At 50.0% G+C, this 23,283-nt stretch overlaps 2 protein-coding genes and 1 long non-coding RNA gene across 20 annotated transcripts in view; 1 reads left to right on the top strand and 2 right to left on the bottom strand.

Annotated features, from left to right (window-relative positions):
• Window positions 1-21,820, top strand: part of WDR20 (WD repeat domain 20) — an 89,255-nt gene extending 67,435 nt beyond the window's left edge. For 5 of the 17 annotated variants that reach the window (XM_050796693.1, XM_050796701.1, XM_050796703.1 and 2 more), the window contains 2 exons: window positions 5,875-7,134; window positions 9,756-10,060. In XM_050796693.1, coding sequence (XP_050652650.1) covers window positions 5,875-7,134; window positions 9,756-9,818 — 1,323 coding nt within the window. In that variant the 3' untranslated portion in view covers window positions 9,819-10,060. Of the gene's footprint in view, window positions 1-5,874; window positions 7,135-9,755; window positions 10,062-10,765; window positions 12,213-20,988 lie in introns of those variants that run through there. The other 12 variants (XM_050796690.1, XM_050796699.1, XM_050796694.1 and 9 more) reach the window with 5 other exon arrangements.
• Window positions 15,279-18,981, bottom strand: LOC126958453 (uncharacterized). Of its 2 annotated transcripts, none has more exons than XR_007727193.1 (2): window positions 17,338-18,981; window positions 15,279-17,290 (listed from the first exon to the last, which is right to left on the bottom strand). It is a non-coding gene; the product is annotated as an uncharacterized LOC126958453 (long non-coding RNA). The 2 variants fall into 2 exon arrangements; XR_007727192.1 differs by having other exon boundaries at window positions 17,385-18,981.
• Window positions 20,998-23,283, bottom strand: part of MOK (MOK protein kinase) — an 85,411-nt gene continuing 83,125 nt past the window's right edge. The window contains exons 10-11 of the mRNA XM_050796749.1: window positions 22,008-22,101; window positions 20,998-21,255 (exon numbers count right to left, since the gene is read on the bottom strand). Of these exons, the coding sequence (XP_050652706.1) occupies window positions 20,998-21,255; window positions 22,008-22,101 (352 nt within the window). The remainder of the gene's footprint in view (window positions 21,256-22,007; window positions 22,102-23,283) is intronic.

The following is a 23,283-nucleotide window of genomic DNA, read 5'->3' as shown; positions in this document are numbered from 1 at the left end:
ATTTATTTATTTATTTATTTCAGAGACAGAGTCTCGTTCTGTCACCCAGGCTGGAGTACAGTGGTGTGATCATAACTCACTGCAGCCTTGACCTGGGCTCAAGTTATCCTCCTTGGAGATCTGAGGATGTTACTCTTCGCAGCCAATTTCTGTGACATTTGTGGTCATATTTATTAGCTGCAGACCTTTCTAGCTGCACACTGGGCAAAACCAGAGGTCTTTACACACCCCCGCTTTCCATCTTGCCCACCACCCAGCCACATTCTGCCACACTGCCCCTGGTCAAGTTTAAGACCTCTTTGCCCATGACATGGGCAGTTGTCATAGCCTCCTAACTGTCATAGCCTCCTAACTGTCATAGCCTCCTCATCACCCCCAGCCCACCTTGCATTCTGCACCTACTGCTGGGGGATTTCATGTTATTCTGCCACTTCCCTTTCTAGAAACTGTCTGTGCCTCCACCGTCTGCAGCAGCATCTCCAGTAGAAATACAGTGCCAGCCACGTGTGCAAGTTTAAATTTTCTAATTATCACATTAAAAAAGTAAAACGAGGTGAAATTAATTTTAAGAAAATATTTTATTATATCTATATATCCAAAATACTATTTCAGTGTATAACCAGTATAAAAACTATAAATGAGATCATTGACATTCTTTTTTTCATACCACAGTTTTAGAACCCTGTGTATGTTTACACTGACAGCACATTCCACTTGAGACCAGTGCTGCGGGACTGGGCAGTGCAAGCGTCAGGGTCCCAGCCAAAGCCCTTTAGCTTCAGACTTCACAGCCACAGCCTGAGTCCCAGCCCACAACTCCAGACCAAATCCCCCTCCCTGCTCATGTGCTGCAGCCGGGACAGATGCCACACATGGCCTGGGACCCCACCCCCTTGGCCTGCTGCATTGGCTGGGCTTTTCCTTGGAGCATGGCCCCTGGTACTCCTGCCACTCCTACCTCTCTGCCCACCCCCGAAACCCCATCCCTCCAGAGGGACGAGAGTTCTGCCTTGGGTATTTTTCAACATCCTCATCCAGATCAAGGCCCCATTGACATTGGAGAATTCAAGCTCAACGGGGAATTCCATTACTTAACATTGAGCGCTGACTAAGATTTTATAACTAGACTTTTTTCTAAAAAATATACCTTATAGTGCAGAAACTGGACTGCATAATTTTTATTCTCATATTAAATGTTCTAGGTATTTCTTTTTCTTAATTTGAAAAACAGGAGAAAAATGCATTCTGTTCTCTTCCTCTTTTGTTAAACCCAATCCAAATAAGCCAGAGTCATGTAAGTTCAATGACTGTGCTTCCCACGCTGGCCTGGGGTCTGAGACAGGCTGGTGCCCTGTTCGTGAGAACGCTTGCGAGTGGCCCTGCAGGCTGGTCTTCGGAGCCAGGTGATGTGTGTCTGTGGAGCAGGAGAAGCATGCTCGCGCTGGGGTCTGATGGGCCCATCTGTTCCCCTGGCACTGCTTCTGCTGTGTCTCTCCACCTCGGAGCCCTTGAAGTTGTTCTCTGTGGGGGTACACCTCCCCAAACATCCTGTCAGCCTGATATTTGCTTTCTGTCCTTCTGTCTTGCTCCGTTGTCCACCACCAGCAGAGGAAGAGGCCTTTCTTGGCCGTCCTGTTCAACATTGAAATCACTAAAGTCCCCTCCTCCCCAGCACTTTCTCTTCTCTCCCTGGTTGGTTTTTCTCCACAGCACTTATCATCATCAGATCACATACATTCCACTTGTCTTCTCTTCCCACTTGAGCCTCAATTTCATGAGGGAAAGATGCCTGTTTTAATTTATGTTGTATCAGTGCCTGGCATATGGTATGCACTCAATACTGGATGGATGGATGGATGGTTGGTGGATGGGTGGGTGGATGGGACTTCGGCCAAGTTTCTTGACCTGTGTAAGTTTCTATTTTCTCATGGATAATATGGCAACAATCCCTACCTTCCTGTAGGGAGATAGGCACGATGGCATTTCCATTTTCCATGCGAGGCAATTTGCTGACATCTGTAAAAATCATAAATGTGTGGATCTTTTGGCTCAGTTACTCCACTGGGAGTTTATCCTGTAGGTGCATTACTCACACATGTGAGAAGTGCGTGTGTGCAAGGGCATTCATTGCTACATAGATGTCCATCAGGGGGCACTTCCACAGTAAACCACAGTTTATCAAACAGTGGAATACTCTGCAGCCTTGGAGAAGAGTGAGTGTGCTGTCTTTGTGCGCATACAGACTGATGTACAAATACACTAGGAGGCTGGGCATGGTGGCTCATGCCCTTAATCCCAGCACTTTGAGAAGCCAAGGCAGGAGGATTGCTTTGCTTCCGAAGCCAGGAGTTTGCGACCAGCCTGGACAACATAGCAACACCCTGTATTTACAAAAAAAAGGAAATATTTTTAATCAGCCGGGTGTGGTGACACTCACCTGTAGCACCAGCTACTCAGGAGGCCAAGGTGGGAGGATTGCTTCAGCCTGGGAGGTCAAGGCTGCAGTGAGCTGTGATTGCACCACTGCACTCCAGCCTCGGTGACAGAGCGAGACCCTGTCTCAAAAAGATATGGAATGAGAATGAGAAAGCAGAGGTGAGACAGTGCATAGTATGCTTCCTTTGGTGTGAAAAAGAGTGGATAAATGCGTATTCGTAGTTGCCTTGTACACACACAAAGACACTCTGGAGAGAGAGATGAGAAGCTAGTACAGTGACTCAGGACAGAGGGGCTGGAATGGAGGAGAAGAATGTGAGTGAGGCTTTCTACTGTATACTTTCATGTGAATTATTAATGTATTACCTATTCACACAAAAAACATATCTTGCAAAGTCATGTTGAGGCTTAGAGAGCATGGGTGTAAGCCTCTGCCAGTGGCTGGCAGCCACAGTAGACACCGATGGGAAGTGAAGGCCAGCACCGCTGCTGTTCTGCCCACAGACATTGATGTCTGCCTGCCACTCCCCCTGATACTGCTGAGACACGGCGCCCGCAGAGCAGCACACATTTTCCCTGCTGTCAAGTACATGATTGACAGAGAAAACCAGTGGGTAAGGCAAGTGAGAAACCCTTACCACAAAGTAGGTGGATCCAAGGTCCTTTTTTTGGTCTGCGGTTGCTTAAACTGGTGTGCTCAGTCCACCATTGCCAGTGTGTAACAGTAATGTTTAATTAAGGCTCACAGAGGAGGACTGAAGTAAATTGGCACAGGATATTATCTGTAAGTTACATCCACGTGTCTACTTAGGGTAATCTCAGTGCACCTTTTTTTTTTTTTTTTTTTTGAGACGGAGTCTGACTTTGTTGCCCAGGCTGGAATGCAATGACACGATCTTGGCTCACTGCATGCAACCACTGCCTCCCGGGTTCAAGTGATTCTCTTGCCTCAGCCTCCAGAGCAACTGAGATTACAGTTGTGCGCTACCACGCCCAGCTAATTTTTGTATTTTTAGTAGAGACAGGGTTTCACCATGTTGGCCAGGCTGGTCTCGAACTCCAGACCTAAAGTGATCCACCCTCCTCGGCCTCCCAAAGTGCTGGGATTACAGGCATGAGCCACCATGCCCAGCCACAGTGCAACTTTTTAATAGAGGAGTGAAGGTTTTTAATGTGTTTTGTCATTGCAGTAACGTTTATTTTTAATGGTGCTATAACTGTTCATACCTCACCATTGCAAAGCAATACTGTTTTTACTTGATGATACTCATTTTTGAGTTCTCATGCAGTTTTTTGTTGCGTTTTTTAAGGCCCAAAATAAAATTTACTCCTAACCATGCTGCTAGAAGTTTTTATGTCCTTAAATTTCTCCATGCATGGTGAATAGAATAACAATGAAGTGATCCTAGAAAAACTGGGATTTGATTTGGTTCTGGTGAAATGTAAGGTGCAGGAATTGGGAGCCACTGTACCACAATCAGGACAGCAGTCTGGCTCCCCAGGCCTAAGTTAGCTGGTGTAGGCCTACCTGACAAGGCCAGCGATGGAGTGAGCTGTGGACACCCTTAGGCCCTGGGTGATCAGGTACAGTAGTGTTTGTGGAATCAAGAGTGCTGGGGTAGCCTGGGCCCGGTGGGCACAGCAAGGTCTGGCAGAGCTGTGATGGGAGAGTGGAGGCCTCTTAACCCACCGTTCACCATCACCATCATCCTTGCACCTCCCTCTACCACCAAAAAAAAGCCCTGCTCTGGCCATGTAAATTCTCTCTCTAACCCCTTGCTGAACAAGTTGCACAAAGGTCTAATGGAAACCCTGCCAGAGCAGCGCTAGGTTTTTAGGTTGTTGGCATTAGTGCAGGTCAGGTGCTGTTTATAGGTAGGCCACCAGACAGGAGGGTAGAGGCGGGGGATGAAAATATCGGCTGTGTCCCCAAGGCTGGCTTGCAACGTGCCTATTAATTTAAGAGGGCCTGCCATGCCATTTTACAGCAGTAAGCAGGGACACCTGCTGCTGAGTAGCCTTTGCCCAACACATGGTCCCCAGCCCTGAGGCCATATGCTGTGTGGCGTTCAAGCCTCCGTTCTTCCTGCCTGGGGTCATTTGTTAGCAACCTGCCTTCTAGGGTCTAATGTTCATGCAGTGAGCTTGCATGGCTCATTAATTTCTTTTCCAGTCGTTCTTTTAAAAATCGGGTCGTCTTATTTCTGTAATTCTCTGTAAAGATGTAGCACACATGGCGGGCACATGGCCTCAAAGCCACCCAGGCAGAAATTGGCATGCTTCTTGGCAGATTCTGCCCCCGTGTGCCCAGTACCCCTCTGGGACTTGAGCCAGGAGCTCCCCACCTGTTAGGTGAAGTGGTGGTGTTCAACTTACCTGGGGCTGCTGGGCTTCTAAAGGGACACTGTGACTGGGGAGATGGTACAGTAGAGAGCATTTGGCAGTAGGAGTTTCTAGGTAGAACTTGGGAGTCTTGGAACTTCCGGATGCGTTCTGGTGATGTGATTTTGCGCTCAGATGGTCTAGAAAGGGACCGCCCCTGTGGAAGCCGTTGCACTGGCAATCCCCATTGCAGGATTGATTGGCAAGCAGGGAAAGAGACTTGTGCCTTTGGTGGGGTGGGTTGGGTATTTTTGCCCTTTGTTATTTGGGTTTTAAAGGCAAGACTACTGACATGTGCCTGTTAAAGAAACACGTCGGTCAGGGGTCCAAAGTTAGCATGGAGCAGAGTGATGGTGATGAGACACACACTCCCGAATGAATCGTCAGTGTATCTCTCTCAATGCCAGCAGAGAGGGTTTCGAGGAGGTGCTTATGGAGAGGCACATGGGGCGGTGCGTGGGAGTGAGGCGGCCTCGGTGGGCCCAGGCTCTGTTTTGGAGTTGTGTGTGCTGCCAGCCGTGGGCTGCGGATTTCACTCCCCACCTTCGAGCCGCCAGAGCAGAGGGGCAGATGGAGCCAGCCCATGACTGACAGTGACAGTAAATGCAGAGAAACCCATTAGGGTGACACAGAGCTCTCCTGGCTGTGAGGACTCAGAGACTTCACCCGCGGGTCATCATAGAGGGGGTGCCACATGTAGATGCAGTGACCCCCAGATTCAGACACTCCTACTGTTAAGGAAGAAAGATCCCAGCAGGGCTGTTCCCTCCGCAGTGAATCCTGGGCCTGGCATAGCGTCTGGCACTTTGTGGCCCCTCTGCAAATATTTGTTGGCTGCCTGACTCCCTCAGCCTCACACCGGTTTTAGAAAGTAATTCTAAATTACTCCAAAAAGGCCAAAATGCTCCTTGCTGGCTTGGCTGACTGCAGGATAAAATGTGGAGGGCCTGGATGGACTTGCCCCTTCCTACCGGGAAGCACACAAGTTTTCTTGCTGGAAAAGTAGACCTTTGAGACTTCTCCGTTGTGCTAACTTATTCTCCTTTGTCTTCACAGAGACTAATAGACAAGTCACGAGTTACCTGTGTCAAATGGGTTCCCGGTTCGGAAAGCCTTTTCCTAGTAGCCCACTCGAGTGGGAACATGTACTTATATAATGTGGAGCACACTTGTGGCACCACAGCCCCCCACTACCAGCTTCTGAAGCAGGGAGAGAGCTTTGCCGTGCACACTTGCAAGAGCAAATCCACGAGGAACCCTCTCCTTAAGTGGACGGTGGGCGAGGGGGCCCTCAACGAGTTTGCTTTCTCCCCAGATGGCAAGTTCTTAGCGTGCGTGAGCCAGGATGGGTTTCTGCGGGTGTTCAACTTTGACTCAGTGGAGCTGCACGGTACGATGAAAAGCTACTTTGGGGGCTTGCTGTGTGTGTGCTGGAGCCCGGATGGCAAGTACATCGTGACAGGTGGCGAGGACGACTTGGTGACAGTCTGGTCCTTTGTAGACTGCCGAGTAATAGCCAGAGGCCACGGGCACAAGTCCTGGGTCAGTGTCGTAGCATTTGACCCTTATACCACTAGTGTAGAAGAAGGTGACCCTATGGAGTTTAGTGGCAGCGACGAGGACTTCCAAGACCTTCTTCATTTTGGCAGAGATCGAGCAAATAGTACACAGTCCCGGCTCTCCAAACGGAACTCTACAGACAGCCGCCCCGTAAGTGTCACCTATCGGTTTGGTTCCGTGGGCCAGGACACACAGCTCTGTTTATGGGACCTTACAGAAGATATCCTTTTCCCTCACCAACCCCTCTCAAGAGCAAGGACACACACAAATGTCATGAATGCCACGAGTCCTCCTGCTGGAAGCAATGGGAACAGTGTTACAACGCCCGGGAACTCTGTGCCACCCCCTCTGCCACGGTCCAACAGCCTTCCACATTCAGCAGTCTCAAATGCTGGCAGCAAAAGCAGTGTCATGGACGGGGCCATTGCTTCTGGGGTCAGCAAATTTGCAACACTTTCACTACATGACCGGAAGGAGAGGCACCACGAGAAAGATCACAAGCGAAATCATAGCATGGGACACATTTCTAGCAAGAGCAGTGACAAACTGAATCTAGTTACCAAAACCAAAACGGACCCTGCTAAAACTTTGGGAACGCCCCTGTGTCCTCGAATGGAAGACGTTCCCTTGTTAGAGCCGCTGATATGTAAAAAGATAGCACATGAAAGACTGACTGTACTAATATTTCTTGAAGACTGTATAGTCACTGCTTGTCAGGAGGGATTTATTTGCACATGGGGAAGGCCTGGTAAAGTGGTAAGTTTTAATCCTTAATGCTGCACCAGATCTAGAACTTGAATAGGTAGTGACTTTTTTTTTTTCCCGTGGGAGGGGTGGGGTGTACAATGAATGTGAATGACACTTCTTATTCTTAATGTAAATCTAAATGCATCAGAGCCATAATTTTGGATACTGCATGCCATGTAATTCTGAATCATTTGATAATTTACCTTAGAGCATTTAAAAAAATATAATCAAACTAATTGCCAGCCAAGTCAGTCATCCTCCTGGGAGTATATAGAGTCCCAAGGTTAGCGCTCCTGTATTAGACTATTTCAATTTTAGGAAAATCATGACCGTGTGGGGAAACAATGACTTTAAAATGCTGAAATTAAAATTTATGCTTTAACTGGAATATTTTTGCTTAACTACTCAATTAGAATATTGTACACCTGATCAGTGTGTGTTCAGCACAGATGGCCATGAATTGTCATTTATAGTCCAATTTTTTATCTTAATCATAAAATGTTTAGGAATCTATGAAATTTAACTTTAGGAACAAAAAGTTTCGCAGGGTTGATTGATATTATTTTTACATTGTTCTGGCAATCCACAGAAAGAGAAGAGCCTTAATTTTTAAAACCCATTTTAGTCATTTTATGACAATTAAAGTTGTTTAATAAACATCTTTTTTCAAAGAAGCAGTTTGTAGCACTTTGATTGAGATTCTGTGCATAAAATACCCACCTCACTCAGAGCCCGGACAGTTCGTAGGAGCTGCGGGCTGAGGATGCCAACAGCGTTGCAGAAGTGCCTCTTGCCGCATAAGCGAAGACCTTTTATGTCAGACGCACTTTGCTTGTGTGTTTTCCCAACAAGGGAAAAGGAGTTTTTTGGTTTTTTGCTGGGGGGAGGTGCGGTGGGGGAGGGGGATTGGGTCAGAAAGGCACGTGACTCCTCCGCTCTGTGAGACCCCCCAGGGCTTCTGACTTCTCCCTTACGTGGGCCTTGTTTGGACTTAGTACCCCCCAGAGGAAGCACAAGTGCAGCTTTCCCCTTTCCTTGTTCTTGGATGGCAGCTGTGGCTCCGGGATGACTCTTGGGATGCCGACGCTGGCCATGTGCTTAGGCTTCGTCCTCAGTGGCTCCCACCCCGGCGCCGCAGCCCAAGGCCTGGTGGCCTGTGGCTTCCTCGGCAGTGGGAGGCTCTGCTGCTCCCCTGGAGGCCGCAGTCTCACCCTCGCTCCCTGCTGCTGCACAGGGAGCTGCTTTTCCAATTCCAGTTTTCACAGTGGGTGAGATGGCCCCTTGAACTCTATGTTCCATGTCAAGATGGTGGTTATCTTCCTTGTTAACTCATTTTGTACATTGAGGTTTTTCTGGTGTGCACACCTGTGTAATGAAATCTAGAGAGAACGATCGCTTACACCGGTTTGCCTAGTGAATGCGGCTCCGCAAAGCGAAGACCTGGTGGCTTGTCTTTCTCCGCAGTGTAAAGACCCTGGTAGCTGGAGCAGCCGCTCCCTGTGCTCTTAACGCAGCCCTCCCAGGAAAGCCGGCCCAGGTCCCCAGGCCTGCTTCCCATCAGCAAACATGTCACGGTGGAGCCACCCACCCTGTGCCCATCGTGGGCCTTAACGCAGTGGTTTCTCTTCAGTGTGATGGCGCGGCAGCATGCTGCCACCCGGGAACCACAGCAGCCTTCAGGTGCATCTCGCCTGTCCGTGCCTTTCACATCCCTGAGCACTACTTCTAGGAATGTTCGCATCCTCTCTACCTGTGGAGTACAGGCCTTTGTTCCTAAAGGTGACCTGATCTAAGGGAGCCATGACAGCCAGCCTTGTGGACAGCTTCCGCTTTGGAGGCCAAATTGGGTCATGTGGAGAGATTAGTAATGAACCCTCCATGTGCAATTTTATGCACCTACATAGTTGTAAACATTCAGTTTCAAATGCTTCTGAGGCATTGAGTATGCAGTTTCAAAATTCAGGACTTAGTATTTGGCCTAAATAGAGAGGGGCTGATCCCAGGTAAGTAGCATTTATGGTGACATTATGGCGACCTTGCGGTTCTGAAGGTGTGTCCCACGGACAGGGAAGCCGTGGGGGTGTGGCCCGAGTAACCAGCGTGACCGACTGGGTACTCTCTGATTTCTCCCCGCTCTCTGTCATTCTCAGTCGCAGTGGCTGGGATGAAAGAGGAATTACAGGGGTACACTGACTGACAGGTGACTTAGGAGTCATTTGCTGATAGGAACCAGGGGTGGGAGAGGCAAGAGGACGAGGTTGTGTTTCCTTTGAAAACAGCTGTGAAATGTGCTACCTAGTATGGAGGCCTGTGTGCGTCTTCCTCTCCCACCTCCGGTTTTAAACACTATGATATTGTCAGTTTGGGATTGGGGGCTTGATCACAATCTTTTTCTTCCAGTTTTTGCCAAGGAGTGTACTGTCCTTAATGTCTTTCTGGTACCTTGTCTGGGGCCCCTTTATTGTGTCTCCATGCCCTCCCCAAGGCCCCTCTTGCTGGGTTCAGAGCCCAGTGGAGAGCACTGTGCCAGCCTAGGGAGGGGCTGCCTTTGACTGCTGGCCCAGGCCCTGCAGGGTGACACCACTCTGCGTCCACTCTGCCCCTCTGACTGCTGCCCCTTTCTTTGACAGCCGGCAGAGCACTTCTGCAGGCAGGAGGACAGGATGCAAGGTGTTCTCCAAGACCAGAACTAAAGGTGCCCGACAGCTTGAGAAGAGGGCCCTGGAGAGAGGGCGGGGAGGCGCCCTCCTCCTCGGCTGTGCTGCTGAGTAATGGCTCCCGCAGACCTGGGGAGGGCCAGGGAGGGGCGGCAGCGGTGGTTCCTGATGCCAGGTGTGGAAGGTACAACGCGTGCTGCTAACCCTAAGAGAAATTTGGGAAAAATATTTGTATTTTTCTCACCAAACTTTGAGCTTCCTCATTGAAATTTTTCAGTTTTTCAGCCTAAACATTATTATGAGCAAGAATATCTTTTCTAACCTAATCTCTGGAATAAAACACAGCATTTGGCAAGAAGAGGCTGTTAACTACTCAGTCGGCATCACTGTTCCAGCGTGTACCAAACCGCAGAGATGAGAAGCTCAGATGAAAGTCAGGTGCATGCTGCGTGGCCGGAGAATCCCGCTCCCACCCGGCACGGGGGTGAGCTGGGCCCTGGGCGGTGTCAGACGCCTTCTGAAGGTGCCAGGCCAGGGCCAGGGGAGCCTCTACGTACCCTACTTGGGTTGGCCTTTTTCACCGGAATTCAAGAAGCCAGGTTTGTGCCGTTACTGTGATGGGGCAGGCTTCCAAACACCACCGGCAGCCCTGGAGCCTTTCTCTGAGGCGTTTTTCTTCTTCAGAAGGGGAAATAAAATTCCCCCAGAGGCCTGGAGAAGGGAGCCTTTGGAAAAGCTTGCCTTCTTTTAAAGGCAAATTCATGTGCAGGAGTAAGACACTTTACAAATAACCAGTAACCTTGGGGTCGAAATTTGCTTAAATCATGGTAAAGGATCTCATTTCTCTTTTGTGCTGATTGAACCTTCTAGCAATTTGGAAGTGTTCTTCTGTGAACCCTTAACTGGGGACTGAGGGCAAATGCCTTAGAAATGGAGGCGTGGAGAATCAGAAAGGAGCTATCACAATGATTCTTGTCTCACAGGCATTCAGGAATTCTGAGGAAGAATTGCAGTGACAGGACGGGAGTTTTGGCTCTCCACTGGCTGACTTCACCCCCAGGGCCCACCTGGCACGTGGCCAGGCAGCCGTTTCCCCCATTTCCTCCACTTCCTGGGGTTCATTTTCAATATTAAAGAAATTGTGAAGTATGAAATTAGTGCTGAAGTTGCCTGAGTACAAGGTCCTCATCACCTCTTGCCGGGGAGGGAGACATTTCCTTTCTTTGTTGAGCGAGCTCAAAGTGTGAGGAGGAGAAAGCCTAGGGGGTGCGGGCGGCTGGAGAAGGGATCCACGGAAACCCAAGCGCCACCTCATGCATGTGTGACTGCCCAAGGAAGAACTAGAAGCAGTTCACCTGTGGATTTTCTGGGGAAGGATTCATGGAACACAGCGTCTGGCGTCCAGCTCTGTGGGTGAGGGCATGGCGGGGGATCCAGCGGCCCTGCCCTGCCTCCGGCGCCGGTGGATGGGGGAGGGATTAGCCTCTGACTGTGGGGTTGCACCATGAGGGTCGGTGTGCCCCCGGCTGAGGGTTCGCTCCTTAGCAGTGAAGAACGTCCACGTGCGTGGGTAGGGGTCGGGTGACCTGGAGACGCCGCCTCCGGTCTGGTCTGGGTGACAAAGGTGAAGGTTGATAGTCTGCCGCCCTGGCGGCAACCTGCAGGGCCCCCTTGTCTGGAGCACGCCCGTCGCCACGGGCCGACTGGGACTGTCATGTGTTGCTTTAAGTTAACAAGGTGCACACCACAGTGACCCCAAGTGATGTCCCAGAGGGAGGAGACATGAGTCTGGCAGAAGTGAAGTCTGTGGCTTTATATTTAAAAGCACTCTATTCAGCTGTTACCTTTGAAACTCAGAGCCTAGTTACAAACTGTAAGAACGTGCCCTCCGGAAGAGGGCAACTGTCTCTCTGATGTTGATTTTTTTTATTCGTTTCTGCATCTGTTACCCGAACTTTGTGTCATAAATTACTAGCCCTTCATTTGAAAGTGTAAAAGAAGAATTTCCTGCATTTTTATCATTTCTGTATACTTGAGTTTATTAAAGATTGTTATGTTAGGCGACACTGTATAAAATTGTATGGGTATTTTGAGTGAAAATCAAAAGTCAAATTCACATGTATTTCCTTTTTTATATTTTCATCTAATTTCTTGACAACTTGAATAAATTTCATAAAGAGCCTTCCTAACATGAAGTATTGGTAAATTAAATTCTTAACTGTTGCAATAATTAATGAAGCTTTAATATCAGTATTGTTATTTTATAATTTTAAGGAAATCATGTTTCTGTTTCACAGCTTTGTTTTTTAGCTGTTCCCTTGTCACTGTCACAGCTAATGAGACTTACTACATTTCCTACATACTTGATATTCTGAAGTACTGTGGGACTGTCCTCTGTATATTGACATTAAATAAACGTGTGTGAGTGAACTGTAAATGTAGATAATTTTCAGTAGTCATTTTCACATCTAAGCTTTAAAAATCCCAGTGAACCAAAACAAGAAAAGTTTTTAAATGTTGTAAAAGTAAGGGCCTTGTGAATGTTTATAGAACAGCCAGCCACCGGAATTGCTCCCTCTGACTTAAGCTGACTGTGTTTCTCATAGTTGGCAGCATACTCGATGAAATGTTCTGCGTCCCAGATCCCGTTTTATGTGGTCCTCCTCTATGCCAGCTCCAGTCCGGGAGGAGGACTGTCGATTGGCGTTTTGGCTGAGCTGTGTAGAGGCTTCTGTTTAGTGAGAATGCTGACATTCTGAAGTCTTCCTGGGCCACGAGCTGGCTTTGGTTACATGGACTCACTATCCCGGATGCTGGACATCCGACCTTCTGTCCAGCCACCCGGCTGGCAGCTGGGAGAGTGGAGAAGGTAGCGGCTGGTAAGCTGCTTTTTTTTTATTTTGCTGTAAGTTCTGGGGTACATGTGCTGACCGTGCAGGTTTGCTACCTAGGTATACATGTGCCATGGTGGTTGCTGCACCCATCAACCTGTCATCTAGGTTTTTTTTTTTTTTTGAGACGGAGTCTCGCGCTGTCGCCCGGGCTGGAGTGCAGTGGCTGGATCTCAGCTCACTGCAAGCTCCACCTCCCGGGTTTGTGCCATTCTCCTGCCTCAGCCTCCCAAGTAGCTGGGACTACAGGTGCCCGCCACCTCGCCCGGCTAGTTTTTTGTATTTTTTAGTAGAGACGGGGTTTCACTGTGTTAGCCAGGATGGTCTCGATCTCCTGACCTCATGATCCGCCCGTCTCGGCCTCCCAAAGTGCTGGGATTACAGGCTTGAGCCACCGCGCCCGGCCATGTCATCTAGGTTTTAAGGCCCCCGTGCATGAGGTATTTGTCCTAATGCTCTCCCTCCCCTCGCCCCAGGTAGGCTGCTTTCTGTAGGAGCTCTTTTCCTGGCTAGAAGTTCAGTGTTTTCCTCCTCCTCACCTTGAATAGTGTTTGCTTAAGGCTTTGTGCTGGCGTGAGGTTGTCCTGCTGTGGACACCAGGCCCGTCGTCAGTGCAGTTAGCTTCCTACACAGGGCAGTGGGGGACGTTCCATTTGGGATGAGAAGAACTCATGATTTACATTGTCTTACTATGAAATACTGTCCCTCACTCTTGACAGACGATGTGGCTGATCTGAGCTGCGCCCTGGCACCCGCAGGCCTATCCCCCCTGCCTGAGCTGTGACAAGTGAGGGCGAGCTGGCCTGAGACACAACCCTCCACCAGGCCCTTATGCTCCCATTTAATTGTCACTTCCCTGCTGTGTCATGAGACATCCAGGTCCCGCTCAGCTGCCTCTCCATGTTGGCAGCCGGCTGAGTCCTGTGCTCTGCCTCTAGCACGTTCATCGGGCGGGAACTCCCAGAAGCTTCCTATGGTGCTGTCTCTGGAGTGCTGGCTCGGCAGAGCCTCCAGTGCTGAACTGTCTGCACTTTTTGTCTTGAGTCTGGGCTGCCAAAGCAGAGGCAACATTCAGGCCTACAGCTCTGAAAAGCGGCCTCCTGGGGCCTGCTGCCCGCCGCCCGCCGCCCGCCGCAAGAGTGCTCCAGGGCCCTGTTCTCAGCACTGAACAGGGTGTTTTCGTTGGTGTTTTTTGAGACAGGGTCTCACTCTCTTGCCGAGGCTGGAGTGCGGTAGCATGAACATGGCTCACTGAAGCCTTGACCTCCTGGGCTCAGTGATCCTCCCATCTCAGCCTCTTGAGTAACTGGGACCATAAGCACACACCACTAAACGCAGCTAATTTTTGTATTTTTATTTCCGTAGATGTAGGGTCTTGCCATGTTGCCCCGGCTAGCACCGAGTAGATTTTAAACCCTAAAGACTATTAAGTTGACAGCAAGTTTTTTTTTTTTTTTTAAGAAAACCATGACATTTTGGTCTTTTAAAAATAACTAGTTTGTACCTTCAAAAAAATAAAAATAGCCAGTTCTCAGCTGGGTGGGATGGCTCACACCTGTAATCTCAGCACTTTGGGAGGCCGAGGCGGGTGGATCACCTGAGCCCAGGAGTTTGAGACCAGCCCAGCCATCATGGCAAAACCCCGTCTGTACTAAAAATACAAAAATTAGCGGGGCCTGGTGGCGTGCGCCTGTAGTTCCAGCTACTTGGGAGGCTGAGGCACCATGAGAATCACTTGAACCCAGGAGGTAGAGCTTGCAGTGAGTTGAGATGGTGCCACTGCACTCCAGCCTGGGCAACAGAGCAAGACTCTGTCTTAAAGAAAAAATAGCCATTTATCCATGTGTGGCTGCTTGTCAGAATTAATGGATTCTGAGCTCAGGGGTCTCTGGAGATGAACAGACCACCTAGAGGCTCTCAGCTCCCCACCACCCCTTCCAGGGTCAGTGGCCTCCAAAACCAGCCTCCCCTTTTAGGTGGGGGGCAGCATGAGCAAAATCCTCCTTGAAGTTACTCAAGCTAGAAAGGCTTTAGGGAGACTAAGTGGGGTCCCTTTTTCCTGCCCCACACGGCAGAGAGGATTGCAGGGCCAAGTGGGTCCCAGGAGCAGGAGGGCCTCCAGTGACAGCCCGGGCCTGTGCTGGTCTCCGTCAGTGAACGGGATCACGATGAAGGCCCCCTAACTTGCACACATTCTCTCTGATGCTTTTCTTCCACCTTCAGATCACAGCGGAGCCCTTAAATGGTTGTGCCCTTCATTTGCGTGGTCTTTCCCCAGATGTCTGAAGAGCACAATCCTTTTCTCTGGGCGGCTTTTCTCATTAGAGGCCAGGTTGAGTGGCATCTAGGGGAAGTGTGGCCCCTTACTGTGACCTGTCAGTGGACAGGTTAAAGCTGGCAGAGGTACATGGTCCACTGCCCAGCTACAACTGAGGTCCCAGGCCAGACTGCGCGGCAAGTCTGGGGCAAAGATGGGTCCCGGCATCCCTGGGCTGTGCCAAGGGTCCCCGGCTCTGTGGCTCACGTGCCGCTTGTGTGATCTAAAAACTGGATTCGCATGCCCTGAATAAACCATGGCTGCTTTCTCCAGGTTTGCTTTGGTTCCTTTCTGTCGTGCTCTGTGTAATGAGAATGGTGGGAGTCTTGCAGGTGAGCAGTTAAGGAGTGTGTTCCGAGCTGGAAGTCCTAGTTCTGAGAGCAGGCTAGCCTGGTCATAGTTCTCATCATTCCTGCACCGTCTCTAAAAAGGTATTGCTTTGCAAATAACATTTAACTCATGTTCTCCCCAGGAGCACCTGCCACAGAGGCCAGCATTGGAGCCTCAGAGGCTACGTGCAGGGCCAAGGCTGGCCTTCTCCCTCTGGGAGACGCCAGTGGAGGTGACCTCCACAGCACCCCGGCCAGCTGGCACCAAGCTCCCGGATGTTGTGGCTGTGTAGAAGCAGATTCTGTCTTGTGGCACTTTGTCCACAATCTCAGGAGAGAAGTGCTAGTCTGCCTGCCTGCCTGCAATAAAACGGGTCCCAGGGCCTGTCTGCGTATCACTTTTGTTTGGGTTGGAAAGGGTGACCTTGGGAGTTGAATGACCAGAGAGGGTTTTGAACAGTCCCAGGTGGATGAGGGATGAGCTGGCGCCCAGCCCACACACTCATCCACATCCCACATTTGTCTCCTTGAGGTTCTGTCTTCTCTGACATTCACAGGCCAGGGGTTGCGGGCGTCGGAAGGGGAAGCTCTCCCGGAACCCAGAGCCAGGAGACTGTCCTGGGCCTGACAGAGCTTCAGGACATGTCCTTTCTCTGATGTGGCCTGTGGCCCTCACAGTCCTGTCTTGCTGTCAGAATCTGCAGTCTGAGCAGCACCTGCAGGGGCAGGAACGTGGCCCTGCTGCTTTATTGTAAATTGTTTTGAACCAAAATATTTTTCCTATATATTCTGGTGCGACAAGGCATAATTCTCTTAACTTCGTATTATAAATTAGAATCAAACCCAAACCAAGAGCTGGAGTATTTTCTATCACTTAATTTTGAACTGAAATCTCTACAGGAATGAAACAGTGACTCTGTGGAGAGCCGAGCCGAGCAGCTGACTAAGTATTAGAGCCAAGGCTTGCCCCGTTCCTCTCACAGCGTGGGGGCTGATGGGACGCCGTGCAGATTCTCCCTGGGGAACTCCTTTGCCTGATGGCAACTGGTAAAGCCTGGAGCTGCCAGCTGTCCTGCTTCCAGTGCACAGACAGACCAGCGGCTCCTGCACGCTGCTGAGGACAGGTGAAGTGTGCGTGGGCTCCCCTTGCCAGGTTCTCCATTGGCCAGGCCGGGCCTTGCCCCTTTTCTCCCATGAAAAGGAAGCAGAGAAGGACAGGGTAAAACCACGCTCCCTCCCTGAGGAGCAGGCAGATTGGGGCAGCAGGGTCCCTGTCACTGGGAGTTTGACATGGATAAACATTTGGGCAGTGGATCCCCCACACTTAACACGCCTCCCACTGTGCTCTCGAGGGAAGCTGCAGCCTGGATCCTCCCACGGGGGCCTAGGTGTCTGCTGCTCGCCTTCCTCTTCTGCCACCTGATAATCTTTAGACTAAATCACAGACTGACAGAAACAAGGTGGCTTTTTTCCATTTAATTTCTTCTGAATGGCATTTCTTCCTCTGCTGCCTCCAGTGTTCATCACGGCAAAGCAAGTCCATCTCCAGCAAGTGATGGGTGCAAGATGACGGGTTCATTGACTCGCACAAGTCCTCACCTGCCTGCAGGGTGCCAAGGCCCCTTCTCTGCCACCCGGAGGGCTCACTGTGTCGCACCCCCTGCTTCTGGGCATGCCTGGCACTGATGCTAACCCAGGGCCGCAGCAGGCCCAGTGCACTCCAGGGCTTGTGCCTGCAGGCCCGTCTCCTGGGGCTTGCTGGGTTCACTGCTGGAGAACTGGAGGCCGGACCCACTGGGTCTTTGCTTCGCCTTCCTGTTAACTCCTCTTAGAGACCGCTGTTCTCCCCTTTGCTCTGACAGGCGGGCTCCAGGGAGTCCCTGGTCAAGCACCCTGGGGTCCTCTTGGGTTTTTCACCGGTAGCCAACCTGCTTCCCCAGTGCTCCAGCGTAGGGACCCTGAGTGTTGATCCTGTGCACATTCTCTGCATGGTGACCCGTTCTAAAACAATTGTTAACCAGGGCACATTCTCCGCATGGCGATCCATTCTAAAACAGTTGTTAACCAGGGCACATTCTCCGCATGGCGATCCATTCTAAAACAGTTGTTAACCAGGGCACATTCTCCGCATGGCGATCCATTCTAAAACAATTGTTAACCAGGGCACATTCTCCGCATGGCGATCCATTCTAAGACAGTTGTTAACCAGGGCACGTTCTCCGCATGGCGATCCATTCTAAGACAGTTGTTAACCAGGGCACATTCTCCGCATGGCGATCCATTCTAAGACAGTTGTTAACCAGGGCACATTCTCCGCATGGCGATCCATTCTAAGACAGTTGTTAACCAGGGCACATTCTCCGCATGGCGATCCGTTCTAAAACAATTGTTAACCAGGGCACATTCTCCGCATGGCGATCCGTTCTAAAACAATTGTTAACCAGGGCACATTGTCCGCATGGCGATCCATTCTAAGACAATTGTTAACCAGGGCACATTGTCCGCATGGCGATCCATTCTAAAACAATTGTTAACCAGGGCACATTGTCTGCGTGGTGATCCGTTCTAAAACAATTGTTAACCAGGGCACATTCTCCGCATGGCGATCCATTCTAAAACAATTGTTAACCAGGGTTGAATGAAAAGGGCTAAGGCCTGCTAATGGGAACCCCCAGTTCCCTGTTCTGCCAGTATGGACTACAGAAGGCGAGCGGAGGGCGGTTGATTGAAGATGTCTCCGGAAGGTGGGCCCAGTGGAGACTGGGACGGTGGAGGGCATGAGGGTGGTTCTAGTTGGCTCCCAGCTGCCACCACAGCTGGCATCAAGGCGTTAGCCAGCAGAAACTGGAGAATGAGTGTAGTGTACATTTGTTTTGTGCTAATGGGAGAATAGGAAGCTACCTGCAACCCTCAGGTTGGGTCGCTTTCTAGGGGCAGGGCTTTGTAGGGACCAGCGGGTGGAAGCAGCGTGTCCCTCGACATCAGGCTCTGGCAGCCTGATGGCGGCACCACCTCTGCGTCTCAGCACCCGCCCGCCCTTGGGAGTGATGGAAAGCGGCCTCCCGCTCAGTGAGAGGACGTCTAAGGACGGGTGCTGTCCCTCATGGCCGTCACGAGCCACCTACAGCCACTGAGTATGTAAACCGGGGCCAGTCCAACCTGAAATGTGCCATAACGTGTCAACCACACGGCACACCTCTTAGGCTTCTTACCAAAAAAGTCATTAATAAGTTTTGTATTGCTGAATATGTTATGAAACATCCTGAGTTAAAGAAAATATTAAAATTGGCCGGGCGCGGTGGCTCACGCCTGTAATCCCAGCACTTTGGGAGGCCGAGGCAGGCGGATCACGAGGTCAGGAGATCGAGACCATCCTGCTAATACAAAAAATTAGCTGGGCGTGGTAGCGGGCACCTGTAGTCCCAGCTACTTGGGAGGCTGAGGCAGGAGAATTGCTTGAACCCAGGAGGTGGGGCTTGCAGTGAGCCAAGATCGTGCCATTGCACTCTAGCCTGGGCGACAGAGTGAGACTCCCCCAAAAAAGAGAAAATATTAAAATTAATGTCACTTGTTTTTATTTTCATTTTTTGAGACGAGTCTTGCTCTGTGCTCCAGGCTGGAGTGCAGTGGATTGTAGCTCATTGCAACCTGCATCTCCTGGGCTCAAGCCATCTCCTGCCTCAGCCTCCTGAGTAGCTGGGATGATAAGCGTGCACCACCACACCCGGCTAATTTTTGTATTTTTAGTAGAATACAAAAATTACACCATGTTAGTAGATTACACCATTTTAGTAGAATACAAAAAATACACCATGTTAGCCAGGCTGGTCTCAAATTCCTGGGCTTAAGTGAACCCCCCACCTTAGCCTCCCACAGGGCTGGCTGTCACTTGTTTTTAAGTCGTGAAATGTGCTCCTGGGAAGCTAAACTTAACACAGGATTGGTTCACAGGACACCACCTTCCTGTGGGTAGGGCTGCCTCATACCTGGAGCACTTGCCTCCACCTGGCGCTCTGTGAAAGGGGAGGGAGACTCTGTGGCTGCCAGATGAGGTGGCCCCTCTCCATCTGTCCCCAGGCTGGATCACCACCACTTTCTCCCTTGCCAGGAGTAGATGACTTTTCTGTGGCTGGGGGGAAGGGAGGTGCCTCTTGGTTCAGGAGATTGTCACCTCCTGGACACCACGTAGCTTGTGGAAAGTACTTTCTTAGGGTGTGCGCGGTGATGAAGGCAGAGCGTCCTGTGTTAGAGGCTTCCTTCCTCCAGACTGTCCGTGGCAGAAGTGCAGTCAGCCACCCGCTGCCCAGCTGACCTCCACAGCCTTGATGAGTTTGAGCCAGAAGTATGGGGCATTTGCGGGGTCCTCCACAAGTACAAACAGGGTTCTGTCCCTTTTCAGGGGTCCCAGAGGAAAAGCGCTCCTGTAGCCTCTGAGCAGGGCAGCTGCCACGTTCCGTTTGCTCCTGAGCTTGTCTAGGTGAACAGATTTCAGGTGAAGGGAACAAACGGGATGAAATGACCAGTGGGACAGCCTGCTTCCCGGCTTCCTGCAGCAGCGTGTGGGCGAGGCTGAAGGGCAGTTTCAGATTGTCACCCTCATCTGTGTCCACGCAAGTCCAATGTGTGAGAAGGTAGCAATGTTTGCTTGAGTTAAAGGCTTGTCATTTGTAAACAGTACTCATCAGCCGAAGCCTTCTTCCACGACAGCTTAGGCTGAGTTGCATTCCCAGAGCTGAAAATGTGCACCTTTGGGGTTGCACTGTCGCCATCTTAATGTTCTTCTTCATAAACGAACGCCATGCCTTGATGTAATTTAACTGCCGCCCAATAGTAAATGCAAAGAAATGGAAGTACTCTTTGCTGTGTGGGAAGTTAAACCCTCTTAGGTTTACCTAAGCTCACGCCTGTCTTGCTAAATCTGGGTGAGATTCCCCCTCCCCACTGAGCCTCTCAGCAGGAGTTGCCCTGAAGAGCCAGAAGCACCCCGCCCATTCTTCCAGCTGGCCCTGGTGGGTTGGCCCCCACATCCGTTCTCCACACCCAGCCGCAGCCTCACGGCAAGACTCCTTTGTTCTGGGGCTCCCCCCACCTCGGCCTGGGCCCTCCTGTCTCTACCTGTGGGGCCTACACATGTGGACAGCTGCAGCCAGAGGGTGCCATGGTCGCACCACCCAACAAAGCAAGAACCCCCCCAGCAGAGAATGCCCTTTCAAAGTTGTCCCTGAACTCTATCCTTGAAGGCAACCCCTGGCTCCAAGGGACTGGGTGTGCGGTCCAGAACTGTGGGGCCCTGGGCTCAACCCTGGCTGAAGGCGCTGAACACCTCCCACGAGGCACCTGTACCTTTGGGTCAGTGAAACTCCGAAGAACCTGTCCTCAGGTGCCGAGAAACCACTGTCTCCCCCAGGGGCAAGGCCAGCCCTGCCTGCCCTTCTCTTGGACAGTGTTGAGACCACAATATTGCACCCAGCAGGGTTCCAATTCTCTAGGAATTGAACGCAGTGATATGGATAGGAATTAAATAGATGAAGTGGAGGGTTTGCTCCCACACTGGCTTCCACACCAACAGCACCAGTTTTGACCACATGGAGCTGCTGGCAGAGGGCGAGCATGGTGGCTGTCGCCTGTCCGGTGTTTTGCTGGATTAATGTAGACTGCTTTGTTTGCAGGGCTCATTGTCATCCCCAAGCCAGGCCAGTTCTCCAGGTGGAACTGTAGTGTAGCGACCCCACTGCTGCGCGCACAGCCTCCCGGGACTTGGACTCGAGGGAGTGACGAGGAGGAGCCCCAGCTGCGCCTGAGCCGTGCCAGCCGGCAGACCTCAGGCGGTGGACGTCGACGAGGGCCGTGTGGACGGCGACCGGCTCACTCTGCAGCATCGTGCTCCCACTGCTCACCCAAAGAAATTGTTTCCATTTTAAATCGGTCTTTTGGGGCTGCAGTAAAAAATAAGAAATTGAGTTTTCTTACTTTTTACTCTAAAATTCAATGTAATTAAATCTCATATATATATTATACATATATACATAGTGTAAAATAGAATGTTTCTTGGACAAGAAATCCCCTGAAATTCAACTGTTATAAATAGTGCTTTCCTGTTTTTGCACTGATTTTTCTATACCTTAGGTGGTCAGAAGACAACCTTGAATGCACTCATACAGAAAATTGTTACTTTCTGACTTAATGTAGTTCAGGAAGGCAGATGCTGCAATCACAGATCTAAAAAAATTGTTTGCACTTAAAAATAGTTGAATGCTGGTGGAGTTACTTTGCAGATGGGTACAAAGGACTCACGGCCCTCTGAGGTGCGGTGTGAAGATGCCCTTTTTACCTGTCGATGTTTAATACTGTTATTTTCCAATGCAATCAACTCTGTATTATATGTATAAATAATGTAATTCTGCAATTGGGGAAAATAGTTACTTCACTAGTAATTTTCATCATTTAAGAGTGATATTTCTAATTCACAAAAAAATTAATATTAAAACTATCTTGAATATACCGCTTGTTTATCTTCTGTTAAATTGGCTTAGTCTTTCCTGTACATTTTGGTTGAACTGGTTGGTATGGAATTGTTTTGTCTTTTTCACCCCATGTTACTAGAAGCCCCGTCAGTCACACTTGCGATGGGATGTTCAAGAACACGGCTCAGGAGGGCGTGGGCTCCGTGGCCGCCTCGCAGCCTCACCTGTCTGTGGCCACTGTGGGCAGCTGCACGTGTGCACAGGGTTTCAGGATCATGTTTCCTTACAGCTTCGAGTCCTCCTTTTGTCGTTGAAAGCCTGTGACCACACATAACAGTTTCTACAGTGAGTATGAACGTGGGACATGAACTAGCTAATCAAACTGTTTACCTGATTTTTTTTTTTTTTTTTTTAAGAGACAGAGTCTTACTGTCACCCAGGCTGGAGTGCAGTGGCGTGATCTCAACTCACTGCAAGCTCTGCCTCCCAGGTTCATGACATTCTCCTGCCTCAGCCTCCTGAGTATCTGGGACTATGGGCGCCTGCCATCACGCCCAGCTAATTTTTTGTATTTTCAGTAGAGACGGGGTTTCACCATATTATCCAGGATAGTCTCGATCTCCTGACCTCATGATCCGCCCGCCTCGGCCTCCCAAAGTGCGGGGATTACAGGTGTGAGCCACCCTGCCCGGCCTTACCTGAGATTTTTCTTACTTGGTTGAACCAGCTCATGAGCATCTATGAGCCTAGGGCATCCCACACCTGCTCAACGAGTTACTAGAATTGCAACAGAATGTGCAGCTACCAAGCAGAAGAATGTTTATTTTTTTAAAAAATCATATACAACTGGATCCTTTGAAAGCTTTATTTTGTGAGACTTTAAACCATGAAGTGTCTGAAACCTATTTCTGTAATTGATCACATTAAATTGGGGGCATGTCTTTAATTTCGGGCTTTTGAGGGGAGGTATGCTACATTTTCACCATTTGTATGAATGCAGCCACAGAACACTTCACATCATCTGAGCCCTCAGTTTAGTTTTCTTCAGGGGAGAGATTAGTTACGGCTTGAGTTTTCAGCCTGCTCCACTCAGAGGCCCCAGCAGGGCCTCTGGATCACGGGGCCATGAACTATGGTGTGAGTCTTCTAGAAAGAGAAATACAAGACACTAAGACTTGCTGTTCTAAATGAAAGAATCAGAATGGATAAATTAGACACATGCAGAGTGACCTCTGTATTAAAGTATTAGCACATTTTAGGTACTTTGGTATTTCTGTCATCTTAAAGTACTGATTGCTAGGTGCTGTCAGTTACACAGGAAGCCAAACCCAGGAGGGTCCAAAACAGCTACAGTGAACCGCGGGTGTATTTGGAAGTCAGAAGGAACTACTTTTGAAAATAAGTCTAAAATTCTTTTCTGTTTAAGACAGAATCTCACCTATCATCCAGGCTGGAATGAAGTGGTGCGATCATAGCTCATTGCAGCCCCAACCTCCTGGG

Source organism: Macaca thibetana, chromosome 7, assembly GCF_024542745.1.
Source record: "Macaca thibetana thibetana isolate TM-01 chromosome 7, ASM2454274v1, whole genome shotgun sequence".
In the NCBI taxonomy this organism is placed as follows: Eukaryota; Metazoa; Chordata; class Mammalia; order Primates; family Cercopithecidae; genus Macaca; species Macaca thibetana.
The sequence above is the reverse complement of the archived record's forward strand: the minus strand, read 5'-3'. Positions and strand labels throughout refer to the sequence as shown.